The 25,488-nt window shown below is 37.6% G+C and overlaps 1 protein-coding gene across 4 annotated transcripts in view; it reads left to right on the top strand.

Annotated features, from left to right (window-relative positions):
- The window catches only part of LAMA4 (laminin subunit alpha 4), a 200,191-nt gene that overhangs the window by 76,094 nt on the left and 98,609 nt on the right, over positions 1-25,488 (top strand). For 3 of the 4 annotated variants that reach the window (XM_072643066.1, XM_072643067.1, XM_072643069.1), the window contains 3 exons: positions 349-429; positions 19,846-20,060; positions 24,184-24,279. In XM_072643066.1, coding sequence (XP_072499167.1) covers positions 349-429; positions 19,846-20,060; positions 24,184-24,279 — 392 coding nt within the window. The remainder of the gene's footprint in view (positions 1-348; positions 430-19,845; positions 20,061-24,183; positions 24,280-25,488) is intronic. The other variant, XM_072643068.1, reaches the window with a different exon arrangement.

The following is a 25,488-nucleotide window of genomic DNA, read 5'->3' as shown; positions in this document are numbered from 1 at the left end:
CAATCACTGCCATACAATTGTGGTTTTATCCCCCCCACCTACCCCCCACTCCCCCCCTCCCTCCCCACGACTGCATACAATTCTGTATAGATTCTACATATACTTTCCTATTGAGTATATTTTCACTGTAGTCATGCTATGTAGTCAGACTAAGATAAATGAAAGAAATCGTATAAAATAAACTATTTTTTGTCAACAAAGGACATGGTTGATTATATTAAGTGATAAAAATAAGTGAAAATTTGATAGCAAGATTTTCTGGCAGTATTTTGCAATGAGATAATAAAAAATTAAAGATATCTGTCCATTTATATTATTTTTTTCTGATTCTCTCATCTTAAATTCTAGTTTTGCAGTGTCCTGCTATAGGAAAAGTGGGGTGGTACGGTGCGTTTGTAAAGAAAAATATGCTGGACCCAACTGTGAAAGGTGAGTGAACAAGTTTTGAACTTGTATTTTTTGCTCAACATTATATACTTTACCTTTATTAAACTGTAATATAATGTTTGGGGTTTTTTGTAAACAACAATAAGTTTTCCCCTGAGAAGCACTGTGACCTAGTGAATGAAGAGCTACCATTGCAACCAGAATTCAAGCTCTGCCTTGGATATACATAGGCTGTGTAACTCTCCCTGGCCAGTCACTTAATGTTTTAACAATTTTAGCAATGCTAAGACATACATTGCAGTGAAGGTACTGACGTGGATTGGTAGACAGACTTTCCTTACCCAAGAATACCCTACATTAATAAAAATCAAAGGCCCAGAAACTATGCTTATCCCAGAGAATGTATGCATCTTATATCAGACAACAGACTGAAGGAAAAAAAATGAGTTGACTCTACCTTTTTTCCTGAAAAAATGACTCAACTTTCATGACGGTTTTAATGATCCTATACCATTCATCAGCATCCTGCTTCCCTCTTTGGAGCTTTCTATGTATGTTTACGGGCAGCAAAGAGGTACAGTGGATAGAATTCTGGGCCTGGAGTCAGGAAAACTTGGGCTCAAATTCAGCCTCAGACACTACAGCTTTATGACCATAAGAAAGTCACTTAACCCTGTTTGCCTGTTTCGTCATCTGTAAAACGAGCTGGAGAAGGAAATAGCAAACCACTGCAGTATCTTTGCCAAGATAACCTTACAAAGAGTTGGACATGACCACTGAACAACAAAGATATATTTATGTACATATTCATCTTTGCTGTTAGAATATCAGCTTCTTGAGAATGGAGATTATTAAATTCTTTGTATTTGTTTCCCCAGAGCCTGTCACATAGTGCTAAATAAATACTTGATGATTGATTAATTGATTGACTGGATAACCAGTGTTCTTTACTTTTAAAATTAACTTTTATTCTTTTTCAGTTAACAAGCATTTATTTTCTCTCCTTCACACATAAAAAAAAAAACAAACAAACCTTTGTAACAAATGTACTGAGTCAAATAAAACAAATTCCCACATTGGCCATGCCCAAAACTTTATCTCATGTTTTGTATATTAGTCCATCATCTCTCCATCAATAAGTGAATAATATTCCATATCATCAATTCTCTGAAATCATAGTCTCACTGTGTTGGTCAGAGTTCTCAAGTCTTACAAAATTATTTGTTTTTTCAATATTGTTCTTATACTGTGTTAATGTCCTGGTTCTGCTCACATCACTCTGCATCAGTTTATGCAAGTTTTCCCAAGTTTCTGTGAACCATTCCTTCTGTCATTTCTTAAGGTATAACAGTGTTCCATTATATTCCTGTACTGTAATTTGTTAGGCCATTCCCCTAATCAATGAACACTCCCTTAATTTACAATTCTTTGGGACTAAAATAAGCACAATATTTTGTATAGATGGATCTTTTTCTTCTTTCTTTCTTTGATTTCTTTGGAGTATGGACCCAACACCAACTTGTACAGTATTGTAGATTCTACTCAAAGAGAGATCCCCACTACTCAGGATATAAGACTTTTGAGCAAGTGACTTTCTAAAGTTTCTACCCCCTATCAAATGCTGTTTTCTAAGACAAAAGGACTTTAGCTTAGAGAGACTTACATAGACATCATTTCATTTTCCTCAAAAAGACCATTACCTACTCTTTGCCTGCAGCTTCCCCTCAAGATTTGAAGGGTTCAGCAGGGAGTACCATAAAAGCTTGGTCTGCCTTTCATAGCCAGAGGTCATTATATGACTCTGGGTGGAGCAGGAGCTTAGCCTTGGTGAAGAAACTGTGTTCCACTTGAGGAAGGCCATCAACACACTGAGGCTAGGACTCAAACTGAACACTATATATGGGAAAGACAGTCCAAATTTTAACAGGATAGTCTGGGATTCCAGAAATGGACCCTGCGTCAAGGGAATGAGTACAATCGTTGCACAAGAAGAGCATAAAGGAAGAGACACTCATTTCCCAAAAGGACTTAACCTATAGTCATTTTGAAATGTCAAATACGTAAAGAGAGGGAGAAAGCTTCTGAGGAATCAAAAGGTTTCTGGGCTTTGAGCTGGGTAGGAAGACTTTAACCAAGACAAAATAGAGAACAGGGAGCTGAAAACATGATTGCACTTCCCCCCTAGAAAGACCTAATGATGAATATCAGATCCCAGGTGTGACAGCCACTATTATCTAAGGAGAAAATGAAAAGAGCACCCAGCTCCCCAGATTGGCCATTTTCTAGTCACTGGGTAGTGGAGAGGATTGTTAATAAGCCTTGTAGCCTTTCTTCTCAGTATCTGTGATTTAAAGTCAGTGTAGCTTGATAAGGATTAATCAAAGTTACTACCTAAGGAGTGTTTACTGATCCCTGTGAAAAAGAGTTAATGGCCTTGATCTAGTGCAGGCAGATTAAATTCAGGACTTTCATCAAGTGAATAGGAGGATCCTTCTCTAGTGACCCAGATAACTTGCATACAGGAATCAGTCAACAATCAGTCAGTCAATAAGTATTTATTAAGCATTTGCTATGTGCCAAGATCCAGGCTAAGCTCTTTTGCTGCTGTTCGATGGTGTCCAGCTCTTCATGACCCCATTTGAGGTTTTCTTAAAGTTACTGGATTTTCCTTCTTCAATTCATTTTACAGTTGAGAAACCTGAGGCAAAAAAGGTTAAATGATTTGCCCAGAGTCAAGCAACTGGTAAGTTTCTAAGGCTGTATTTGAATTCAAGTCTTCCTATTTCCAGGCCAACTACTCCATCCATTGCACCACCTAGCTGCCCCAGGCTAAGCCGTGAGGATAAAATAAAGGTGACAAAAACACATTGCCTCCTCTCAAGTAGATCACATTTTAAAGGTATAAATAACATGCAATTCTATACATTCTAAATAATTCTATAGGTACAAGATATATGGTAAATGTTTAGCTAGCTTATTCGATAGCTCATCACCAGTTTGAACTGAGTGATTTTTTTTTTAAATAGTAAAAATCTGAGGGACGACAGTGGAGGGGAGAGGGCCCAGCAGGAAAGATTCTTGTAGAAAGTTGGATTTAGGTAGTCCTGACCAAATGTTGGTATACAGGTCTAGAATGAAGGTGCTCCAATTCATACTTGAGGCTCATCTGGACCTTCCTGCTCTCCCTTTAGTCCAAATTCAGACAAGTCCTGAGATTAGGACCTTTTTCCATTTTTGTTGCTGTTCTGAATCCTTTCATTTGTGTCTGACTCTTTGTGACCTCATTTGGGGTTTTCTTGGCAAAGACACTGAAATGGTTTTTTCATTTCCTTCTCTTGCTCATTTTACAGATGAGGAAACTGAGGCAAACAGGGCTAAGTGACTTGCCCAGGGTAACATAGCTAGTAAGAGTCTGAGGCCAGATTTAAATTCAAATCTTCCTCACTCCAGGCCCAGTGCTCGATTCACTGTGGGAAATGATTGTCACACCACTCCTAGGCTGTGGGGATCACGTGGACTGTGACTATAACTACAGACAAGAGCTGGGACTGAGATTCATAACATCTGCTCTTTCTTCTAAAGCCCTTTACTGATTCATGGAACACACTCTGAGTACTTTCCACCCTTCCTCCCTCCACTTCCACCAAAGCAGCACTATTTCAAGAACTTATCTTAGAAATAAACATTACCTCATCATAAAGGAAGTAATCAAGTCTGACCAGTAACAGAGGTAGCTAGGTGGCGTGGTGGATAGGGTTCTGTTCCTGAAATCAGGAAGACCTCAGTTCAAATTTGACCTCAGATATTTACTAGTTTTGTAACTGCCTTTTTCAGTTTTAAAATGGGGATAATAATAGTACCTACCTCTCAGGGTCATTTGTGAGGATCAAATGAGATATTTATAAAGAATTGTGTACAATGTCTGGCACATAAAAGGTGCTTATAAATGCTCATTTCCTTCCTATGTTACTTTTAAGTCTACTGCTTTTAATTTGCTATTGACCCTTGGAACAGTACAAGAGCTTCCGTTTTTAATTTAGCTGCCCAATAGGCTTAAGTTCATAAGGTCCTAGATTTAGAAATGAAAAAGACTGGAGAGATCATCTCAACCTCTCATTTTATCAAGGTTGAGGATCCACATTTCTTGATTTTGAGCATTCTTTTCACTAAGGCAAATCACAAACTCTCCAGCTTGCTAGATGGTCTTCAGGATTTTATAAGATAAAAATTCATTACCCTGAATCCAAATAGGTGATGAATTTGCCTTGTCCATGGATGATAGATACACAATCAGTCATCAAGCTATTTACTCAAAACCTTTCCAATTTGGCAGGACCTAAGGTGGAACTATAGATAGAGTGCCAGGCCTGGAGTCAGAAAGAGTCATCTTTGTGAGTTCAAATCTTATCTCTGATAGTTCCTAGCTGTATGACTCTAAGCAAGTCAATTAACTCTGCTTTCCTTAGTTTCCTCATCAGTAAAATGAGCTAGAGCAGAAAATAGAAAACCACGCCAGTATCTTTGCCAAGAAAACCCCAACTGGGGTCACAAAGAGTCAGACACAACTGAAAAAACAATTGAACAAAATTTGGGCTTTGCACTCTACTGACATAACCTTCCAGAACCCAAGGTCACCTCCAAACTATGAATGTAATTAAAGTCAAGAGATAGCACAGAGTGACAGAGCACATGACTCAGAATGGGAAGATCCAGGTTTAAATCCTGTCTTTAACCCTTATTCCTGCTGTGACCATAGGCAGGTACTTCATCTCTATGATCTGTTCCTTTCTTTCTCTATAAAATGAGGGAATGCATGTAGATGATGTCAAATTCTTTCCAGCTCTAGTATACAATCTAGTCTATATACATGAGGTTTCAAATAAAGAGAAAAAGAATTGAACACAAAAACAAAACTTAGTCTTGTCCATGTAGAATTTTGGAGCTGGACAGAGTCCTTAGAGATCATTTAACCCAATCTCCTCATTTCTGAGGAAACTGGCAAGTCCCAATCAGACTACATCTGCACTTTGCAAAGGTGACTCTCTTTCAGATGGGAGTGGATCATTTTGAGCCTTGAAATGAATGCAAAACTTTGAGTAGACTCATAGGTACCTAGTAAATGACTTGGAGTGTTCCTTTGTATATGAAAAAGCCAGAAAAACAATCAAGCAACCAGCAAAAATAATGACTTAGGAACATAGATTGCCTGGCTGTCTCTTTCCCAGGTTACCTACTCATTTGCATGGACCTGTGAGAGAGACTTAGAGTTCCAGTTTGGAGTTGTTTGGTAATCATTGGACAAATAGTCATTATCTGGTTACTTAGTCTGCAGAGAGGAAGATTTAGAATATGTGCTGGATAGTCACCATTAAGTTAGAGTTAGATCTCTCATCCTTGAAATTTAGCTTGGTATTAGGAAGAATTGCTGAAAGGAAAACAAATTTTCTGTCATTAATAATGATAATGATAGCTAACATTTATATAGCACTATGTGTCAGGCAGTGTGCTCAGCACTTTACAATTTTTCTTTTATATTTGATCTTCATAATCCCTATTTTACCAATGAAGAAACTGAGGCAAACAGAGGTTAAGTGACTTGCCTAGGGTATATATCTAAGGTCAGACTTGAACTCAGGTCTTCCTAATTCTAGATTTTGCCTAAAGCAGAACTGGGAAAGGAACTCTTAGTCTTAAGGTAAGCATACCTATTCTTTCTGAAAGAATAAAGCAATAACCCAGCCAAGGACTGAAAGCAAGCATAATACTATGGAAGGAGAGGGCATAAGAAGCTGGGATGGCCACTTGAGCTCATGGGAGCCTGAAGCTTTTTCCCTTAGCGGAGGAAAAGTGTTTCTCTTTCTTTATTTTAAACATTTACTTTTTCTTTATAAACAGTGTCTATTTTGGTGGTCTGGGTATACTTACTGGAAATATAATAGAGAGAAAGAAATTGAAGGGGGAGGGGAGAGAGACAGAGAGGCAGAGAGAAGGAGAGAGAGAGAGAGAAGAGAAAGAGAGAGAGAGGTTTTGTAACATCTTCATAGAACAGAAAGAAAAATTTATGTCAGGAAATCAATCTAGGCAACGATTTAGGAATAAAATAGGGGTAAATAGTCAGTTAGTCAAGTGACATTCATAAAGCTGCCAGACACTGTGCTAATCACTGGTGATACAAAGAAAAATAAAGACAGTTCCTCTTCTTGAAGAGTTCACCATATAGAATGGAGGAGACAACAAGCAAACAACAATGTACAAAAAAATTGTATATAGGATAATTTGGAGATAATCAAGACAGGGAAAAGTCTAGAACTGAGAAGATTAGGAAAGGTTTCCTATAGAAGGTAGGATCTTAGCTGGGATTTAAAAGAAGTCAGGAGGCAGAGAAGAAGGAGTGCATTCCAGGCATGGGAGACAGTCCATGAAAACACCCAGAGTCAGGAGATAGACTGTCTCATGTGAGAAACAGCAAGGGAGCCTTTAAGTCAGTCAATAAGTATTTATTATTGTTATTTTATTATTTAAATGTTTGTTATTAATAAACATTTATTAAGTGCCTACTATGTGCCAGGCACTATGCTAAATGCTGCCACATAAAGAGACAAAAGACAGTACCCTCAAGAAGACTATGTCCCTGGATCAAGAAGAGTAGACGGTGGAGTGCAAGGTATAGGAAGTCTGGAAAGGTTTGTTGGGGAAGAGGGTATATAGAGATCAGAAAGTGTCATGATCACCAAACAGAACTTGAATACTCTTGAATGAACCACATTGTTCACCACCCTGCCCTGCCTGACCATTGCTACGTACAAGTGAAGAAACTGAACCTAAAGGAGAAGATGTAATTCAACCTAGATTACATAGCTAGTTAGTGAGGCCAGGTCTAGAACCAAGTCTAGACTCCCAGTCCAAAGTTTTTCTAAGCCTATTTCAACAAGTCAACCTTTTAGGTCTATTACAGTGCATTCTATAAAACTTTAATTACATTTTCTCCTCTGCTCAACTGGAAGATAATTAATTGGTGTCTATTTTTTATGCTTTTTTAAATGATCATGTTATCCCTGTTTTCTTGGCATCTAAGAATATAAGAGAAAAAAACAGGACAGCAAGTACATTAATCTCAAGGTGTTTATTAAATTAAATTCAGAGAATCATATGTTTAGAGCTGAAAGAAATCTTAGAGATCATTGGATCCAAACCCTTCATTTTACAGATAAGGAAACTGAGGACCAGAGAAGTGAAGTGATTTTTCCAGGGTCACCCAGCTTGTGTCTAAGACAGGTCTTTCTGACCCAAGTTTAGCACCTTATTCACTACCCCATGAATTGAATTGAATCAAATTGAATTAAATGTGACCTCTAGAACTTCTCAGGTTAGCATACACCACTAGGCAGAAGATCAAGAATTCAGTATGATCTCCATCTTCAATACATCAAGAGAATTCCTCTGAAAAAGTAATTCTCTTATTGTCCAGAGAATCCTTCTAGAATGAATCTATTTCCCTGGTAAGGAGTGCGACTTTCTAACAGGAAGATGACCAGCCTATGTTTTTGAAATAGGAAATAACCCTGAGCCAGTCTCAGAGGATCTGGGGAATCCAGTCAAGATCATGTCATTCATTAGCTATGTGTTATTTGGCTAGTAACTTCACCTCTTCTTAATATTTCCCTCTATAACTACTACACTTTCTACCTCACAGAGTTTGTGTGAGCTCAGATGAAGAGACTTTGAAAAACTCTAAAGCACTATAAAAACATGAAGTGGCATTATCCCAGTTTTCTCTCTCCACCCCCAATACCCTAGAGACCGTGGAGACAATTCTTGAGTCTTCATGAACCAGGGTAACTGGTGAGTTGCCACTGGTCACAGAAACCTTCAGTGGTGGATGATGGACATGTTAGCTAAATATCTAGGGAAATCAAAGAAAGAAGAGGAGCAGGGGATGGGCGGGAAGCACCCAGAAGTGGGTTTGTACCTTATTCACATAACCACCTTCAGAAAGGTAGTCTTGGATGCTGAAAATAATGATTTTTGGTTAAATCTGTTTTCCATGAAATAACTTCTTTCTAGTTGATATTCACTCTTGAAAACCTAAGCAACTAAAATCATGAAATTCAGGTCTCACACTCATTATGTTGGCCTCAGAACTTTATTACCTTCACTCATTTCCCTGAATTCATTGAGTCATTTGGCAAAGCTAGAAATAGAACCAAGGCTTCCTCTACCCAGCCCAATGCTCAATTAACTGTAAAGTTTCATGTTCTCCTGGGAAAGAAACACTCAGCACCAGAGGCAGGGCTATTAATATGCTAACATCTGTATTTTTATTCAAGAAAATCTTCAGGATTTATTATAAGTATGAATAGGGAATTGGGAGTAGGCCCTAAGCCAAAGATAAGGTCCAGGGATATTCTTGATGAACTTCCACTGAATTATGGTTTTGAAGGTATATCCAAAAAGGCTTCTTAGGTGAATAGAATTAGCCTAGAAAAAGACAAGGTGAATTTACCCTTGTGGAAAAGTGGATATCAACAGGATCATAACTCTTTTGAGACCATATAAAGAAAAATAAAATAGAGAGGAGAGGATAAATTAAGTCTCATGGTTAGTGGACTGTAGCCAAGGAAAGTGAGTAGAAAGCCTTTGACCATATGGCCTAGGAACTAAAGGAGTGGAAGGTCAGCCCTGTCTCTATGGAGGAGTAACTTAGGGCTGGTCTGGGCTTCAAATTTCTGATAAATTTCATGGTTCAGTGGCATGAGAAAGCATCAGTGGAGGAACTAATTTTAACCATTTCTCCAATTTTGCCTTTTTGGCACGTCACATTTGTTCTGCTATTGAAGTCCTGTCCTTGTTCAAGATATCCAAATACCCTAGTTTGTGTCTTACATTTTTTCAATTATTGTATATATTTTACTTATAAATTCCTTCAGGATAGGGACTATATCTCCTTTATCTTTGCTTCTCCCACAAGCTCTTAGAACAATACATTTGAGTGAGGTGTCCAATGAATATTTTTGAAATCATAAACCTACAAACATATTGTTGATTTTTTTTCCTTCAAAAATGTCTTGCCCCTGCTTTCTGTTCCTACCACCCTAGACCAGGACTTCATGACATCAATATTAGTTCATTTTTTTATATTCTGAAATTAACAAATAGCAAATAAAATAAGAAAAAGAGGATTACACGTGAAACTACGAATCTTTTACATACAGCTTGCTTCTCCTTTAAATATGCTATATATCTATACATATATTATATGTATATACATATATTAGATATGTATATCTACAAGGGTTATGTGTACATATTAGATATGTATATCTACGTAAGTTGTATGTAGATATACATATCTAATATGTATAATAAATTCATCATGCAACATTCAAAGCTGTTCTACTTATCTATTTCCTACTTCCTCATCTATGCTTTGTTTTAATGCTTCAGTGATTCAATGTTGGATTTTTTTTTTTGGCAACCCTACTACTAAGCTCTCCTCTTTCCTCCTACCCTGCTCCCATTACAAAAAAAAAAAAAAGAAAGGAACAAAGAAGGAAAGAAAGGAAGAAAGATAGAGGAAGAAAGAAAGACAAAATCTTTGTAACAATGTGGGTTGATATTAGCCTAATCATTACACACTATTTTAAATTTGCCAATCCTTCTCAAAGAATTTATAATCTATTTAAAGCTGTAAGGGACCTCAGAGGCCATCTAGTATGACTCCTTCATTTTACAGACGAGGAAACTAAGACCCAGAAAAAATAAGTGCCCAGTCCAAGGTCACACTGGAAGTAAAAGGTGGTATTTGAACCCAGGCGCTCTGACTCTTAAGTCAAAACTCTCTTCCCTATATAATCTTTAGTGGCTCTGAGTTTCCTACCATATAAAATCTAAGCATTTTTGCCTGGTTTTCAAGATCTTCGATTATACGGCCTCATTTTGTTTCCCTCTATTTTTGATTATATCCTCTCTCTTATTCAGACCTCTTTTATATCAGACCTGAAAATACAGGATGTCCCAAAAGTCTTAGAACAATACTGTTCAGTGCTTTGATAGCACTAAGACTTTTAGGACACCCTTTTAGTCATACCCATTTTACACCCCTGAATTTCCTCCCATTGTTCTACTCGCCTAGAATGTTCCTTCCTCTCTCCTTTTCTTATGCTAATACCATCCATTATTTGAAACCCAAATCAAATTCCATTTCTTCCATGAAAACTAAATATTCCAACCTCCACCAAACGTCCTCATTTCTATACTTCAATTGCACTTTCACAAAGTGAGTCTATAAGATAATATTACTCATTTTTTTAGCAAACATAACAGAACTTATAGTTCCAATGAACATCATATTTGTCAAAGGATTCAACTATGTATTTATTCCTTCCATGTTGGTATTGCTCAGAGGGATTTCAGAATTTCTTTTTTTTTTTAAATCACCTTCAGAATCTCTCACTCCTTATGCTGAATATCTTAAGTGGTAGTAAACATTTGTCCTTTGAGATTATACTGGACTTTAAGAAAGGACAACAAGCTATTAGAAGTCAGTCAGGGAGGATTCTGGGAAGATGGAGAAGTAGGTCAGAAAATTTCATGCTCTCAAGATTTTCCTTCATAAAAGAGATAAAATAGCACCTCTAGGCAAACAGAGCAATGAAAATAAATGAGTAGGGCAGAAGAAGAATCCTCTTGGGACAATGGGAGAAGAGCAGAAGAAAAATCCCAGGACTAGATTCCCTCCCAGTGAAGAGTAAACACCTCCAGGCTAGGTCCACTGTAACAACAAGTGGCAAGTCTAGGGGTAGCTGTTTGGGAGGCTGCCTCAGCCACAGGAACTTTTACCTCTGGAACAATGAGGAGAATTTGGCAGCTAACCTGGGTAAGATCAAGGAAACCTCTGCTGACAAGGAACACCAATTCCAGCTAGGAAGAGCAGTGGAGCAAGAAAAACCAACACAAGCCCAGTGAGTGCAGAAGCAATGGGGTAGGGCACCACTGACTGTGGGCACTTACAGGAGACTGGAGGTCTTAGTTTCATTTCAAGGTCAGAGGGGAGAAATGAAGAGGATCAGAGACTGGAGGCACAATCCTCCATACCCCAGGACTAGAGGTGATTATAAAAACTATATTATCACAAGCACAAAAATATGCAGGCAAAGGAGAAAGAATCCAGCCATAGAAAACTACCACAGAGAAGTACTCTCTATCAGAGAGCTTCATGGAAAAGACTGGGGTTCATCTTCAGAGGAAGATACTGAAGCAAAGAAATTCTCTTCTACCCCAAAGTGTAATATCAAATGGTCACCTGCCTGAAAAAGAATCCATTGAAGACTTTTAAAAAGACTTTAAAAATCAAATGAGAGAGATTGAGGAAATATTAAAAAGAAAAATCAGAATAATACAGGAAAAACAAGATTATGACAAGAAAGGCAACCAATTAGAAAAGGAGATCCAGAATCTTAAGAAAGAAAATGATTCCTTAAAAATCAGAATTGGGCAAGGGGAAACTAGTGAAGTTATAGGAGATGAAAAACATTTAATATAAAGAATAAAAAATAGAAGAGAATGTGAAACATCTCATAAGAAATTCCATGGATCTAGAGAACAGATCAAGAAGAGAAAATAAAAGAATAATTGGACTATCTGAAAGCTCTGATAAAAAAAAGAATCTTGATACAATAATGCAAGAAATAATTAAAGAAAATTGTCCTGATGTGTTAGAACAAGAGGGGAAAGTAGAAACAGAAAAAAATTTACTGATCAACCCTTAAAAGAGATCCTACAAGGAAAACTCACAGGAATATTATAGTTCAATTCCAAAACCCCTAGATCAAGGACAAAACATTACAAGCAACAAGAAAAAAAATTTACATAATACCACAATTAGAATCACACAGAACCAAGCACTGGGAACACTAAAAGGTCACAGATCTTGGAATGCTATATATCAAAGGGCAAAAGAACTGGACCTCCAGTTGAAAATATAATACCCAGCAAAGCTAAGCATAATTTTGAATGGAAAAATGGACATTTCATCAACTTTCAGGCTTTCAGGACTCTGTTTAAAAAAAAACCTGAACTCAACAGAAGATTTGCTGCCACAGGCAGCAGCAACTTCCACTGTTGGAGCCCTGGCCTAAAGCCCCTGGGAGAATTGAACAGCTGATCTGTATCTCTTCCCTGAGTGACCCTGGAGATGAGGAAGAATGCTGGCATGTGTGGTGGAGCTGGTGGAGGCTCTAGAGAGGGAATCCTGCTCACAGACCAGAGTGTAGGTCAAGAGAGGAATAAACTCCTCTCCCTTGATTCTGCTACCTTGAAAGAACTGAGAACTTACAGATCCCCAGAGTATACCCTCCCCTTGACAAAGAACTCAAAAGTCAAGTAACTCACTGGGAAAATGCCCAAAAAAGGGGAAAAAATAAGACAATAGAGGTTACTTTCTTGGTGAGCAGGTATTTTTTTTCATCCTTTCAGATGAGGAGGAACAACTTACGTCTTCAGAGGAAGACCTAAAAGTCAAGGCTTCTGCATCCAAAACCTCCAAAATAAATATGCAATGGTCTCAGGTCATGGAAAAGCTCAAAAAGGATTTTGAAAATCAAGTTAGAGAGGTAGAGGAAAAATTGAGAAGAGAAATGAGAGTGATGGAAGAAAATCATAAAAAGCATGTCAACAGCTTGCTAAAGGAGACTGAAAAAATATGCTGAAGAAATTAACACTTTTAAAAATAGACTAACTCAAATGGCAAAAGAAGTCCAAAAAGCCAACAAGGAAAAGAATGCTTTAAAGAGCAGAATTAGCCAAATGGAAAAGGAGGCTCAAAAGCTCACTGAAGAAAATAGATCTTTAAACATTAGAATGGAGCAGATGGAAGCTAATGACTTTAGGATAAGCCAAGAAATTACAAAACAAAACCAAAAGAGTGAAAAAAATAGAAGACAATATGAAATATCTCATTGGAAAAACAACTGACCTGAAAAATAGATCCAGGAGAGACATTTTAAAAATTATGGGACTACCTGAAAGCCATGATCAAAAAAAGAGCCTAGATATCATCTTTTATGAAATTATCAAGGAAAACTGCCCTGATATTCTGGAACCAGAGGGTAAAATAAATTTTGAAAGAATTCACAGATCACCTCCTTAAAGAGATCTGAAAAGAAAACCTCCTAGGAATATTGTAGCCAAATTTCAGAGTTCCCAGGTCAAGGAGAAAATATTACAAGCAACCAGAAAGAAACAATTTGAGTATTGTGGAAATACAATCAGAATAACACAGAATCTAGTAGTTTCTACATTAAGGGATAGAGGGGCTTGGAATATGATATTCCAAAAGTCAAAGGATATGAAAATCTATCTTACACTACAGGAAAGTAGAGGAGAAGGAGATAAGTAGGGTGTGGGGGGCATGATAGAAGGGAGAGCAAATGAGAGGAGGGGTAATTAAAAGTAAACATTTTTGGGGAAGAATAAGGTCAAAAGAGAGAACAGAAGCAATGGGGGGGAGGTTAGGATGGAGGGAAATATAGGTGGTCTTTCACAACATGACTATTATGGAAGTCTTTAGCAAAACTACACGTATATAGACTATATTCAATTGCTTGCCTTCTCAGTGGGGAAGGGTGGGGAGGGAGGAAGGGAGAGAAGTTAGAACTCAAAGTTTTGGAAATGAATGTTGAGAATTGTTTTTGCATGTAACTGGGAAATAAGAAATACAGGTAATTGGTTATAGAAATGTATCTTGCCCTACAAGAAAAGAGAGATGAGGATAAGGGAAGGGTGGGGTGTGATAGAAGGGAGGGCAGATTGGGGCAAGGGACAATCAGAATGCACAGTGTTTTGGGGTGGGGGAGTGGAGAGATGGGGAGAAAATTTGAAACTCAAAATCTTGTAGAAATGAATGTTGAAAACTAAAAATAAATTAATTAATTGGGAAAAAAAGTAAAACTGCTCAAGAACAGCTAAAAGAGTAATCATCTTATACAAATGAGGTGTAAGAGAAGAACCAATACAGAGGAATTTGATTAGGGAGCGAGGCTGTTAGTTCTGGAAACCTACTTTCATTGGGAATGGGTTTAAGGGGAGAAGTATATATACATCTAGAAGAGTATAAAAGTCTTCTAAATTTGAAAAAAAGAAATAAAGCTCTAAGGGGATAGAGAGGGGAAGAGGATACAGGAAGGATCTTTAAAGGGGAAGGTAAAGGGGAATAGTGTAAAAGGGGGAGTATAAAAGGTTATTTAGATTTAAGGGAATGGGAGGATAAGGGAGGGAGCTTCAGAGGGGAGAGGAACAGAATAGGTCAAAGGGGTGAACAAAAGGGTGTTTAAATTTAAGGCAATGGGAGAATAAGGGAGGGATTGCTGGAGTCGAGGTAAGTTAAGTAACAGGAGAGCAAGGTTGCAGGTAGAAATAGAGGAGTTAGGAAAGATAGGAAAAAAAGAGATATACACAAACATAATAACAAAATTAGGAGTAGAATCTCTTAGGGAAAGTATGTGTTTATATATGTATGTATGTATGTATATGTGTATGTATGTGTATATATGTATATGTTTATGTGTATATCAATACCAACATATAAATATATCCATGCTCAGTTGTAGCCTTGGGGTGGTGTGTAGAGGGGAGAAAGAGGAAAAAAGAACAAAGTAAAAAGTGCACAGCAGAGAACAAAATAAAACCTACAAGGAAATAAAGAAAAGAGAGCTTTCAGCTTAACACACAGTATTTAATATATAGGCCTTCTTGAAATAAGTTATTGCTACATATTTTGAATCTTCTATGTTCTGCTGTGCAAATGACATTTTTTTCTTTTCTTATTTTACATTTAAGTTTAATATTTAAGTTTATAATGTTTCTTTTTCTTTTTTTTTACTATGTATTTAAGTTTTGCTATTTGTCTAAAATAAAAAAGTCAGGCAACAAGCATTTATTAAGCACCTACTATGTACCAGCTAACAAATAATGTGCTTACTAATACTAATGCAATTTTGAATCCAAAATTATCCAAAAGTTATGAGAAGGATTTTCATTTATGGTTGACACTGAAGGCAATTACAATTGCACTTTGAATGAATTAGAATATATATTAAAATCCATTTTCCACCTATAAAGTGACAACTTTGAAGGACCTCACTAATTTAGTTAAATTCTACTATGTTTAATTTTCAAAGTTACCAATATGGTATAGTTCTGCACCATACTCAAACTGTAGGATCATCATAGGATTATAGATTTTAAACTGGAAGGGAACTTAGGTGCCACCTTTATCAACCTTTACATTTTAAAGATCAAGAAACTGAGGTTCAATTAAATTACTTTCCTAAAATCACACAGGCCATAAGTAGCAGAGCTGTAACATACCCTAAGTCTCCTGATATAGGCAGAGATGGACATACCCCTGATCTTGCCATCATCTGCAAGTGTTCCATTTTCATGTTCATGAACTCTGAAATTTCTTTGCCTGATCATGATCTGCTGCCAAGATAACTCTCCTTCTGCCTTACAAATTTAGCCCTGTTCTTCCTTCTCACTATGATCTCGAATACCCCACCACCAGTTCTTTCAAGGCCATCATACCTACACTGGCTGCACTCACCTCCCTTCCCTATCTTAACCCCTTGGTGAACCAGTTCAATTCCATGAGGTCATTTTCTCTCTAGTCCCTTCCTGCCACCCCATCCTATGAAAGATGTTGCCCTACCAATGCTCAGTCATGGATTAATCCCACAATTGGCTTCCTTTGTTCCTACTCACATTCTGCTGAATGAAGCTGAAAAAAATACTGAAATTGTGGTGTCTATATCCACTACAAATTTGTGTTAATCATTTCAACTTGGCCTTCACTGTGACAAAGTAATGCTTTTACACTTCCCTAATCAAGTCAGTATCCCACTCAGCACAATGACTTTTCCAAACCTTTTCATTCTTCCTCAAATGTCCCATAGACCTCTCTTCAACTTCTTTCATTGTCCATCGCCCTCTTCTTGAGATTCTCTTCTCTCTTAGTTCTATAACTCTTCATTCTCCTGGTTCTCTTTCTACCTTCAGATTGCTTTTTCTCAGCCTCCTCTGTGGGATCTTTATCCAACTCATGTCCACGAACTATGGATATCTACTAAGGCTCTGTCCTGGGTCCTCTTCTCTTCTACCTTATACTATTTCACTTGGTAATCTCATCAGCTTTCATGAATTCAATTATCATCTCTACAAATGAATCTCATATCTGTCTGTACAGCACTAACCTCTCTCTTGCTTTCCATTCTTAATTGTCTGTTGCCTGCTAGACATCTAGAAATGGGTGTCCCATAGACTTTTAAACTCAACATTCCCAAAACTAAATTCATTATCTTTCTCTCCCAATCTCCTCTCTTCCTAACTTTCCTATTACTACTGAGAGTTACCACCACCTTCTTAATCAACAAGGCTCACAACCTAAGTGTCAGTCATGACTCCTCATTCTCAGCCTTCCTATCTAATCTACTGCCAAAGCCTCTCATATGGTGGCTCCTGTGCTAAGCCTTGAATAACTGTAGGGGATCTTAGAGATAAAGATAAGGAGATGGAACATTTCAGGTATGGGAGACAATCTTACAAAGGCACACAGCAGGACCTGAAATGCCATATGTGGGGAACAGCAAGGCCAGTTGGGTGGGAATCTAGAGTGCTTGAGGGGAAGCAATGTGAAATCAATCAATACTTTCAAAATGTAAAGAGAGCAAGATCAAGGTCATCAACATGTTGGGAAGCTTTCTTTGGAGCAGCTGTTTCACAGGAAAGATGTTGATGGGATGCAGCTGGCACAGATGAAGGGAAATAAACACATAGATGAGAAATTGGATTCATTTAAATATTGAATTATAGATGTTCTTTTGATCCCCACATATAGATAGAATTCAGAGGATTCATAGGTTGTACAGGAGTAGCAGAAGGAACTTGTGCAAAGATGGAGAGAGACTTGAATAGAACTTCAGGACTTCAAAAACAATGGAGTTTGTTTATAGACATACTTAAGGAGTTCAAAAATAATCCAACGTCTCATCTTCGATTATAATTTTTTAAATTAATTTTCTTAATTAAGAAATATTTTTAGATCAAAGACAACTTAAAGTGGGTTTAAAATTAACTTATTTTGCAAGCTGGAGGCTTTTTAATTCATAGAAGTATTGAGTATTTTGAAACCAATTTCATTGATTTAAATCCTTGACAAGATTTCCCCCTGACTGAGAGAGACATCTTCTGCCTCTGTGGAGGTGAACCGACCTGAATTTCAATAAGCCAGCTCTTGGAATGTGTAAAAGGAATCAGAAGACCTCAGCCCTAGTCCTGAGCTTTTCATTAGCAGGCCATGTAACATATTTGACAAGTAACAGTACATTTTTCTCAGCTGTAAAATGGGGATAATGATCCCTGCCTACTCAATATGGTTACAAAGTTGTAGTGAGGAAAAATGTATATGCAAGTTCTATGGAAAGCATCAAGATCCATACAAATGAAAAGTAATTAGCAGCAGCAACAATAGTATACAACTAAGTAACAACCAATGCTTAGGCAAAGGAGAAAAAGATTTCTCAAAAAGAAATGGAAGTCCTTTAAGTTTCTCCCAGCAAAATGTAAGATCCTTTAAAGGAGGGATTGTTTCATTTTTTATTTATGTTCTCTAGCTCGTGACACAGTACCTGGGACATAATGGGTAACTGCTTTTGAGTTGACTGATTACTTGACTGATGCCAGGGTGTTAAGCAAACCCAATATCATCATAGCTTTGGCTTTTGGTCAGTTCCAAAGAAATCATAAACATGTCAGAAGTGAGACCCAGAGTGACCTGACGCTGAAAACAAAGCAAAATAATATTTCTCAGAGTCATAACGAGAACCAGGATAGTACAAACTGTACTCAAGAGCAGCAAAGGAAATAGTTCTCTTGGATAAATTTTTAAAGGTTGATGGGGAGCAGGATAATACTTACAGCCAGTGCCCTAGATGAGTGGATGCCTTGTGCTCCTGCTGTCTATTCCCCTGACATATAGTGGGAGTGAGACTACAAGGGTGAATCACAGTAAAAGGAGACAGGAATATGTGTGGATCCTTCATGTTAACAGGGGAGGGGATCTACCCAACCTGATTCATAGACCCACCATAAGTTTCCACTAATATCATCTTTGTGCTATGGTAGGATATCCTAGCTTTACCACTCCTTGCCTGGAACTGGACCTCATCTGTTATCAGCATGAAGAGGGAAAGCTGGTTGGTAACATATATACCAATAAAACATAGGACAGAGTGGATGGATGAATGGATGGATCGATGGATCGATGGATGGATGGATGGATGGATGGATGGATGGATGGATGGATGGATGGATGGATAGATGGCAAAGGATCTTAGACATTAGTCACACACATCCATACACACACAAAACACCACCACCACCACCATCACCACTACCACCATCCAGGCTTCTGGAAGCAACAACACATGACCTGACAATGTTACCATGCTCCAAGACCAAGTGGCCACATCAATCCTGCACAGTGTAAGACAACACCATGTAGGTCTGTGACCTTTATTTCTCCATTGGAGACCCTGGGACAGTTGCCAGAGCAAATGCTTTCAGCTCCCTCAAAATCTGTTGCAATAGGACAAAGCCTCCTTCCCTCTAGTCTAGTTAAGGCTCTGATAGTCACTTTGGACCATTTCCCTGCTTCATAATAAAATTTCACTTTTGTAACCTCTAAGCTCTTTGCTAGCTACTAAAGTTCTGGGTCCTAAGAAAATGAAAGACTTGTTTAATGAAGTGCAACTGTATCATATACACATCATTTCTCTCATAAGTCAGAAGGAGAAATACTATTCTACTCCCAGTAAAAACTTGGAACAATTCCCAGAGAAAGTAAAATTTAGCACAATTTGGGCAGTTAGGGTAACTAAGGCTGCAATTAGGGCCAAAGTTTTTCCTTTTTTAATAAAAAAAATTATATTGATATCTTTCATTTTAATGTTGATAAAATTTCCCCCTGTATCCCTCTTAGAGAGTCATACTACATAATAGTTTATAAAAGAAAAAAAGGGGGGGGGGAATCAGCAAAACTAATTAATATATCAAAGAAATCTGACAATGTTCCACATCCACGAACCCCATCCTCTGCAAATCATCTTAGCCCACAACAACTCTGAACTGCTGTGCCCAAGGAATCCACCAGCTTCTGCTTTTCCAGTAGCAGGAGTTACAGAGAGTCTGACCACCTTGTAACCATTAAGGCACTACAGGAACAAGAATTTATATTGTGACTCTAATTATCATTAGGATATTAGTAGCCAGACAGGAAAATTCTTAGTGATTGTGTGTTTTTCTTTTATTAAATTATTATCCACAGTACTAGGAGAATTAACCTGCTGGGTAAAAAGTCAGGAAATTGTTGATGTTAATTATTCATGCTTTATGATTTCCCTTCAGGTGTGCCCCTGGTTACTATGGAAACCCCTTACTGATCGGGAGCACCTGCAAGAAATGTGACTGCAGTGGAAATTCAGATCCCAACCTGATATTTGAGGATTGTGATGAAGTTACTGGCCAGTGTCGCAATTGCTTACGGAATACCACTGGATTCAAATGCGAACGGTGTGCCCCTGGATATTATGGTGATGCCAGGATAGCCAAGAACTGTGCAGGTATTTTATTCCACATATCTGTATGGTTGCATGGCTTTCATATACATGTCCACTTGGAAAACAATGATTACCCCATTAAAATGATAGATTTACCTCATTGAAACTTGGCAGCTGCCACCTTTTAGCCTTTCCCTATGTAACACTATCTTCTCTATAAAGTGCTTCACAGTTTCATCAATGGTAAATATTTTTGCCAAGATCACTTGGGTAAGATGGAAAATTAAGCAAGTTTCGTGAGCTAGGAAACTGATACAAATATACCTGGGCAGAATATTTCTTCTTATATATTCATTGTTGCTGTTCAGCCATTTCAGACGCTTCATGACTCCATTTGGGGTTTTCTTGGCAAAGAGACTAGAGTGGTTTTGTGTAAGATAGATAAACACAGCACACTAGAGGGCTGCTAGCACAGGTTCACTCTTGATTTGGTCAGACAGGAAAGACACTAAGAAGGGGTTAATAATCTTACTTTAGTCTAATTTTCTCAGAAGAAGATATGATAACAGGAGCACAAACTCCTACAGCATTCTCTAATCACCCTTCTCACAGGGGCCAGTGAGAAAGGGGGGAGCAATTACCCCTATATCTCAATGGGGTCAATGGAGACAGGCTCCCCTGGTGCTTCCCCTAAATCCCCTCAAGCCTCAGTGGGGGCCAGCTGAGGCAAACGCAGATTCTCTGCAAATCTTGATGGGGTCTGATCAAAGCATGCACAGCATTGCAGCTTGTGTTCTCAACCCTAAGGTTCCCCCCAAGCCTCAATGGGGGCCAGTTGAGGCACACACAGCATTTGTGCATTCAACCCTAAAGGTTCCCCATTCACTGTCTAGTGACCACCTGTTTTATAGGCTAATGGACAAAGAAGGCATATTGCCAGCAATAACCTCACAAGTTTACATCACCTCATCCCTCTATCCACTATGTAGCCACAGTGGATATTCATGTTATTTACCATTATACCACTATGTGCAAGCATGGTGGAGATGTTTTGAACCATAACTGTGGGAACTCGTATCTAGTACTTGGGAACCAGGGATTGTTATGGCTATGGATCCTGGGAAACTGAACACTGAGAAATAAGAAAAATTCCCTTTACACACTCTAAAATCCACCTTACTTACCCTAAAATTCACCTTACATACATTTTGTCATTTCCTTCTCCAACTCATTTTACTGATGAGAAAAATGAGGCAAACAGGGTTAAGTGACTTGCCCAGAATCACACAACTAGTAAGTATCTTGGGCCAAATTTGAGCTCAGGTCTTCCTGGCTCCAGACCAGGTGCCCTACCCACTGCACCATCTAGCTACCTTATTCTCAGCTATTTATATCCTTCTAAATCTGGTTAAAGGTACTGAGAAAATGGAAAATGATTTTGTAAGGCTTTTTACATTTATCAAATGGAAAAATTGGACGACTTTTTATTGATATAAGTCAATTTTCCCAAGATGTTCAAATCTTCTTCTGTTTTCAGTGACACAAGAGAGAGCTGAGGGTAAGAAGTGGAATGCTGAATATTCTTCCATATCTCTCTTTCCAAAATTATAATTGATAAATACTTCAGTAATACTAAGAGAAATATTCCTAATTTGAATTTAATTAGAACCCAGTAGATAAGCTAAGCTTTTCATGGTTTTTCTGTGTGCTGCATCAGGAAACTGTTTCAGATGATTTCTTTTAAGAATAAAAAAGAATATGATTATATATTTCTTGGTTTTTTGTGGAGCAGATGATGGAAGAGAAGAAGCAAGCAGGGAATGAAAATAATATTCTATTAGTGTTAGAACTTAGATATAGACATGGAAGACACCTCAGAAGCCATCTAGGTCAACTCTCACTTTTTACAAATGAAGAAATTAAGACTTGATGAGGTCAGATGATTTACCTAAGGTCATACAGGCAATAAATGTTAGAGGCAGGATTTGAACTGAGGTTTTTCTGATTCTGGAGCTTACCACCTTACTATTGAATACTACTATGAAAAATTCTTACCTGAATGAGAGATTGTCTTACTAAAGCTATGTGACAAAAAAGAAAAGAAAAAGCAAGAAGAAAAACAAATAAACATGCATGACCTAGAAAAGACAATGAAGATAAACCCCACAGGCTGAAAAGTCTAAAGTTAATGGCAGACCCAGAAGCATAAACTTGGAAATGAACGAGGCCAAGCCATAGGATTGTGCCAGCTCACACTAGACAGGAAGAGAAAAGCTGAACTAAGACTGGTGATAGCCAAACTAAAGTCATAAATAATAATAATGGAATGCATTTATATAGCATTTAAGAATTTGCAACGTGATATTATATTGTTCAAGGAAGAACTGTAAATGACTTAGCTATTCTCAGCAATAGAATGATCCAAGACAATCCCAAAGGACTAATGATGAAATATACTATTTGCCTCTAGAGAAAGAACTGATATTGACTGAATACAGACTGAAGCATGCTATTTTTCACTTTCTTTTTTCTCTTTTATTCTAGTCTTCTTGAACAAAATGACTAATAGGGAAATGTTTACATAATTGCACATGTATGACCTATATCTGATTTCTTACTGTCTCGGGGAGGAGTAAGGGGAGAGATAGAATTTGGAATTCAAAACTTGAAATAAAAATGTTTAAAAACTGGGGGAAAAAAAGAATTTGCAAAGTGCTTTTACAAACATTACCTTACTTTATGCTCACAGTAACTCTGGAAACTAGATGTTATTATTATTCCCATTCCACAGATGAGAAAACTAAAACAGACAGAGATTAGTTGATTTGACCAGAGCCATACTAATAAGTATTTGAGACTGGATTTGAACTCAGGTCTTTCTGGCTCTAGATCTAATACTTTATCCACTGCACCACCTAGCAGTCTCCAATCTCAATATCTCTTTTAAGATTTTCATTAAGCTCAGTCTAACCTACAAGATAGCAAATTTTTGTTAGAAGATCAGCTAACTTTAAAAATATTCTGCAGCAATAAGTCGTAATATTCCTGAACTGATTAATAAATCTGCATTTTATGGAACAACTAAAACATCATAAATCTGTTATGTCTTTGAAGCTAATTTTCTAGAGCCACCAAGCCGTCACAAATCCTTAAGATAGTTAAGAGGTGGGAAAAGTTACAGTTTTATTCAAGTATAGAAAGGTCACCAAGCATTTTTTAAAATTTTGTAAATGAAGTCCTACTTTTATACCTGGTGAAGGGTTTCTGGGTTTTGTTTGTGTTGTTGTACATTTGTTTCATTGATTTTAAATTTCAATTAGTAAAATTCGAGGAAGTAAAATGACAGATAAGCACTGGGAATCCTGTCATTTCAAAGCAATCCAAATATATCAGTTATGCTTATGACTGGTCTTAATGATCTCTTCAATGCCCATAGGAAGATTTGAAGATGAAGTGTCTGACTTGCCCAGGTTAACATACCACAGGAGCTTATGTTTATTCTTCTGAGTCTTCTCTGCCACGCTGCCACGTAGATGATCACTATTGATGTCTGGAGTAAACTAGAAAGAAATTTTCACTCAGAAAACAGGGTCTACTTTTGCCCAGTGACATGGCCCACAGTAAGATGCAAGGAACATAGAATATTGTGGGAGCCAAGCATTTGTGTAGTCTAGTCCAAAGGTTCTTAACCTGGGATTCATGGAGCCCCAAGGCATCTGTGAATAGATTTCAGGGGTCTATGAACTTTCATAGGTTTTAAAAAGTTTATCTCAATATAATTGCCTTCTTATTATTTTATATGTTTACAAACATTTTGAGAAAGGGTCCATAGGCTTTACCAGACCATCAAGGAGATACATAACACAAAAAAAATGTTAAGACCCCCAGGTCTAGTTGGATTCAGGAAGAACTAGGGAAAGAATCCTTAATAATTTTGTTAACTTTTTCCCTCAATAAAAAAATTCTCCTGGAGATACCTACATTCTTTTTTTAAATGCACTCCTTTCTCTGTGTCATGATTAAGGTGGACTGCATGGTAAGGTATCATAAAGTCTTGTTGTGAGCCCCCTCAAAGAACGCATATGTACACAAATGCAGAATGTGAATGGCAAACATGAAAGCACCAGTCATTTCTCCCATTGAGTAATAAATCCAAAATTCTTGTTCTTTGTTTTTATTTCCACAGTATGCAACTGCAGGGGAGGACCATGTGACAGTGAAACTGGAGAATGCCTTGAAGAAAGTTCTGAACCTCCTACAGGCATGGACTGCCCAGCTATAAGTAAAAATAACAATACCTGATTGACTAACCCGCACTTTCTCTAATATCCTGCAGTTGTGGGCTTTTAAAAAGTGCATCAGTATTAGTCTCTCTAAGGAACACTTGAGACTGTGGTGCTAACCCTGTCTGTATACCCTTTGGCAGAATGGACCACAAACAGAAGCACATGACTGAACATATCCAGGGCTCAGATAATACCAACTTACGAATAAGGGTGCTAAAATTAAAAAACTCCTTTAAAAAAAAACAGATTTTTTTTCAAGTTTCTTTTAGGTCCAGCATGTCAATGGAGGTGGCCATTTGATAATAGTAACAAATTGATGATCAAACACTTTGTAACTCATGGGACTGTTAAAGCAGATGCTAAGTTTAATTTTACTTTAGATTTCACTATCCATCCATATTCCAGTGTGTCCTGGGTTCCCAAAGTAGTAGTCAGTAGTAGTATGTAGTAGCTCAGAAAATCTGGTAGATCCTACCATTCAAGAAAGTTTCTGAGTATGAGCTGATGACAAGCAGACTATCATCCAGTCTGGCTAAGTTTGGAAAAGCCCATTGATAATCTTAGCCAAGTGATCAATTATGTCAGCCACAGCACCACAAGCAAGTCCTCTTCTGATGGATAAAAGAGCCATGATGAGCCCCAGTGGAGCAGTCCCCACATGGGTAAATTTGTGTATCTCTGGAGTATTTCTTCATAATTCTTTGAAGATCTCAGTATGATTTATAGGTACTATCTCACAATACATTTTCTCTCTAAGGAGTCATAGGATAGCTATTAATAATAACACTTTGCACCTGTGTAAGAATTCAGTTTGCAAAATGCTTTGTGCTGTTTTCTCACTTAATCCTCACAATGATCCTGTGAGGTAAGCTGAGCAAATATAATCATCCTCATGTTGCAGACGAGGAAACTGAGGAGTGAAATGACTTGCCGCAGGTTGCACAAATGGAAAAACTGAAATAGCAGATTATAGGACCCCTCCAAAATCAGATCAGATTGTGAGTAGAACTAGGAATAAAATTCAGAGTTCTGAATCTCTGGTGACTTCATTCTTCATTGACTCATTCCTCTTTCCCTAGAGATTTAAAAACCAATAAGCACACACACACACACACACAGAGTTTTTTTTTTACTTTATGATTAAAATAAAAATTCACCAGGAATAAAAGACTGAAATAAACAGTGACAAGAAAGATAGTCTTAAT

The sequence above is a fragment of the Notamacropus eugenii genome, chromosome 2 (genome assembly GCF_028372415.1).
Source record: "Notamacropus eugenii isolate mMacEug1 chromosome 2, mMacEug1.pri_v2, whole genome shotgun sequence".
Lineage (NCBI taxonomy): Eukaryota > Metazoa > Chordata > Mammalia > Diprotodontia > Macropodidae > Notamacropus > Notamacropus eugenii.
Note: the sequence above shows the minus strand (reverse complement) of the source record. Positions and strands in the feature narration are given on the sequence as shown.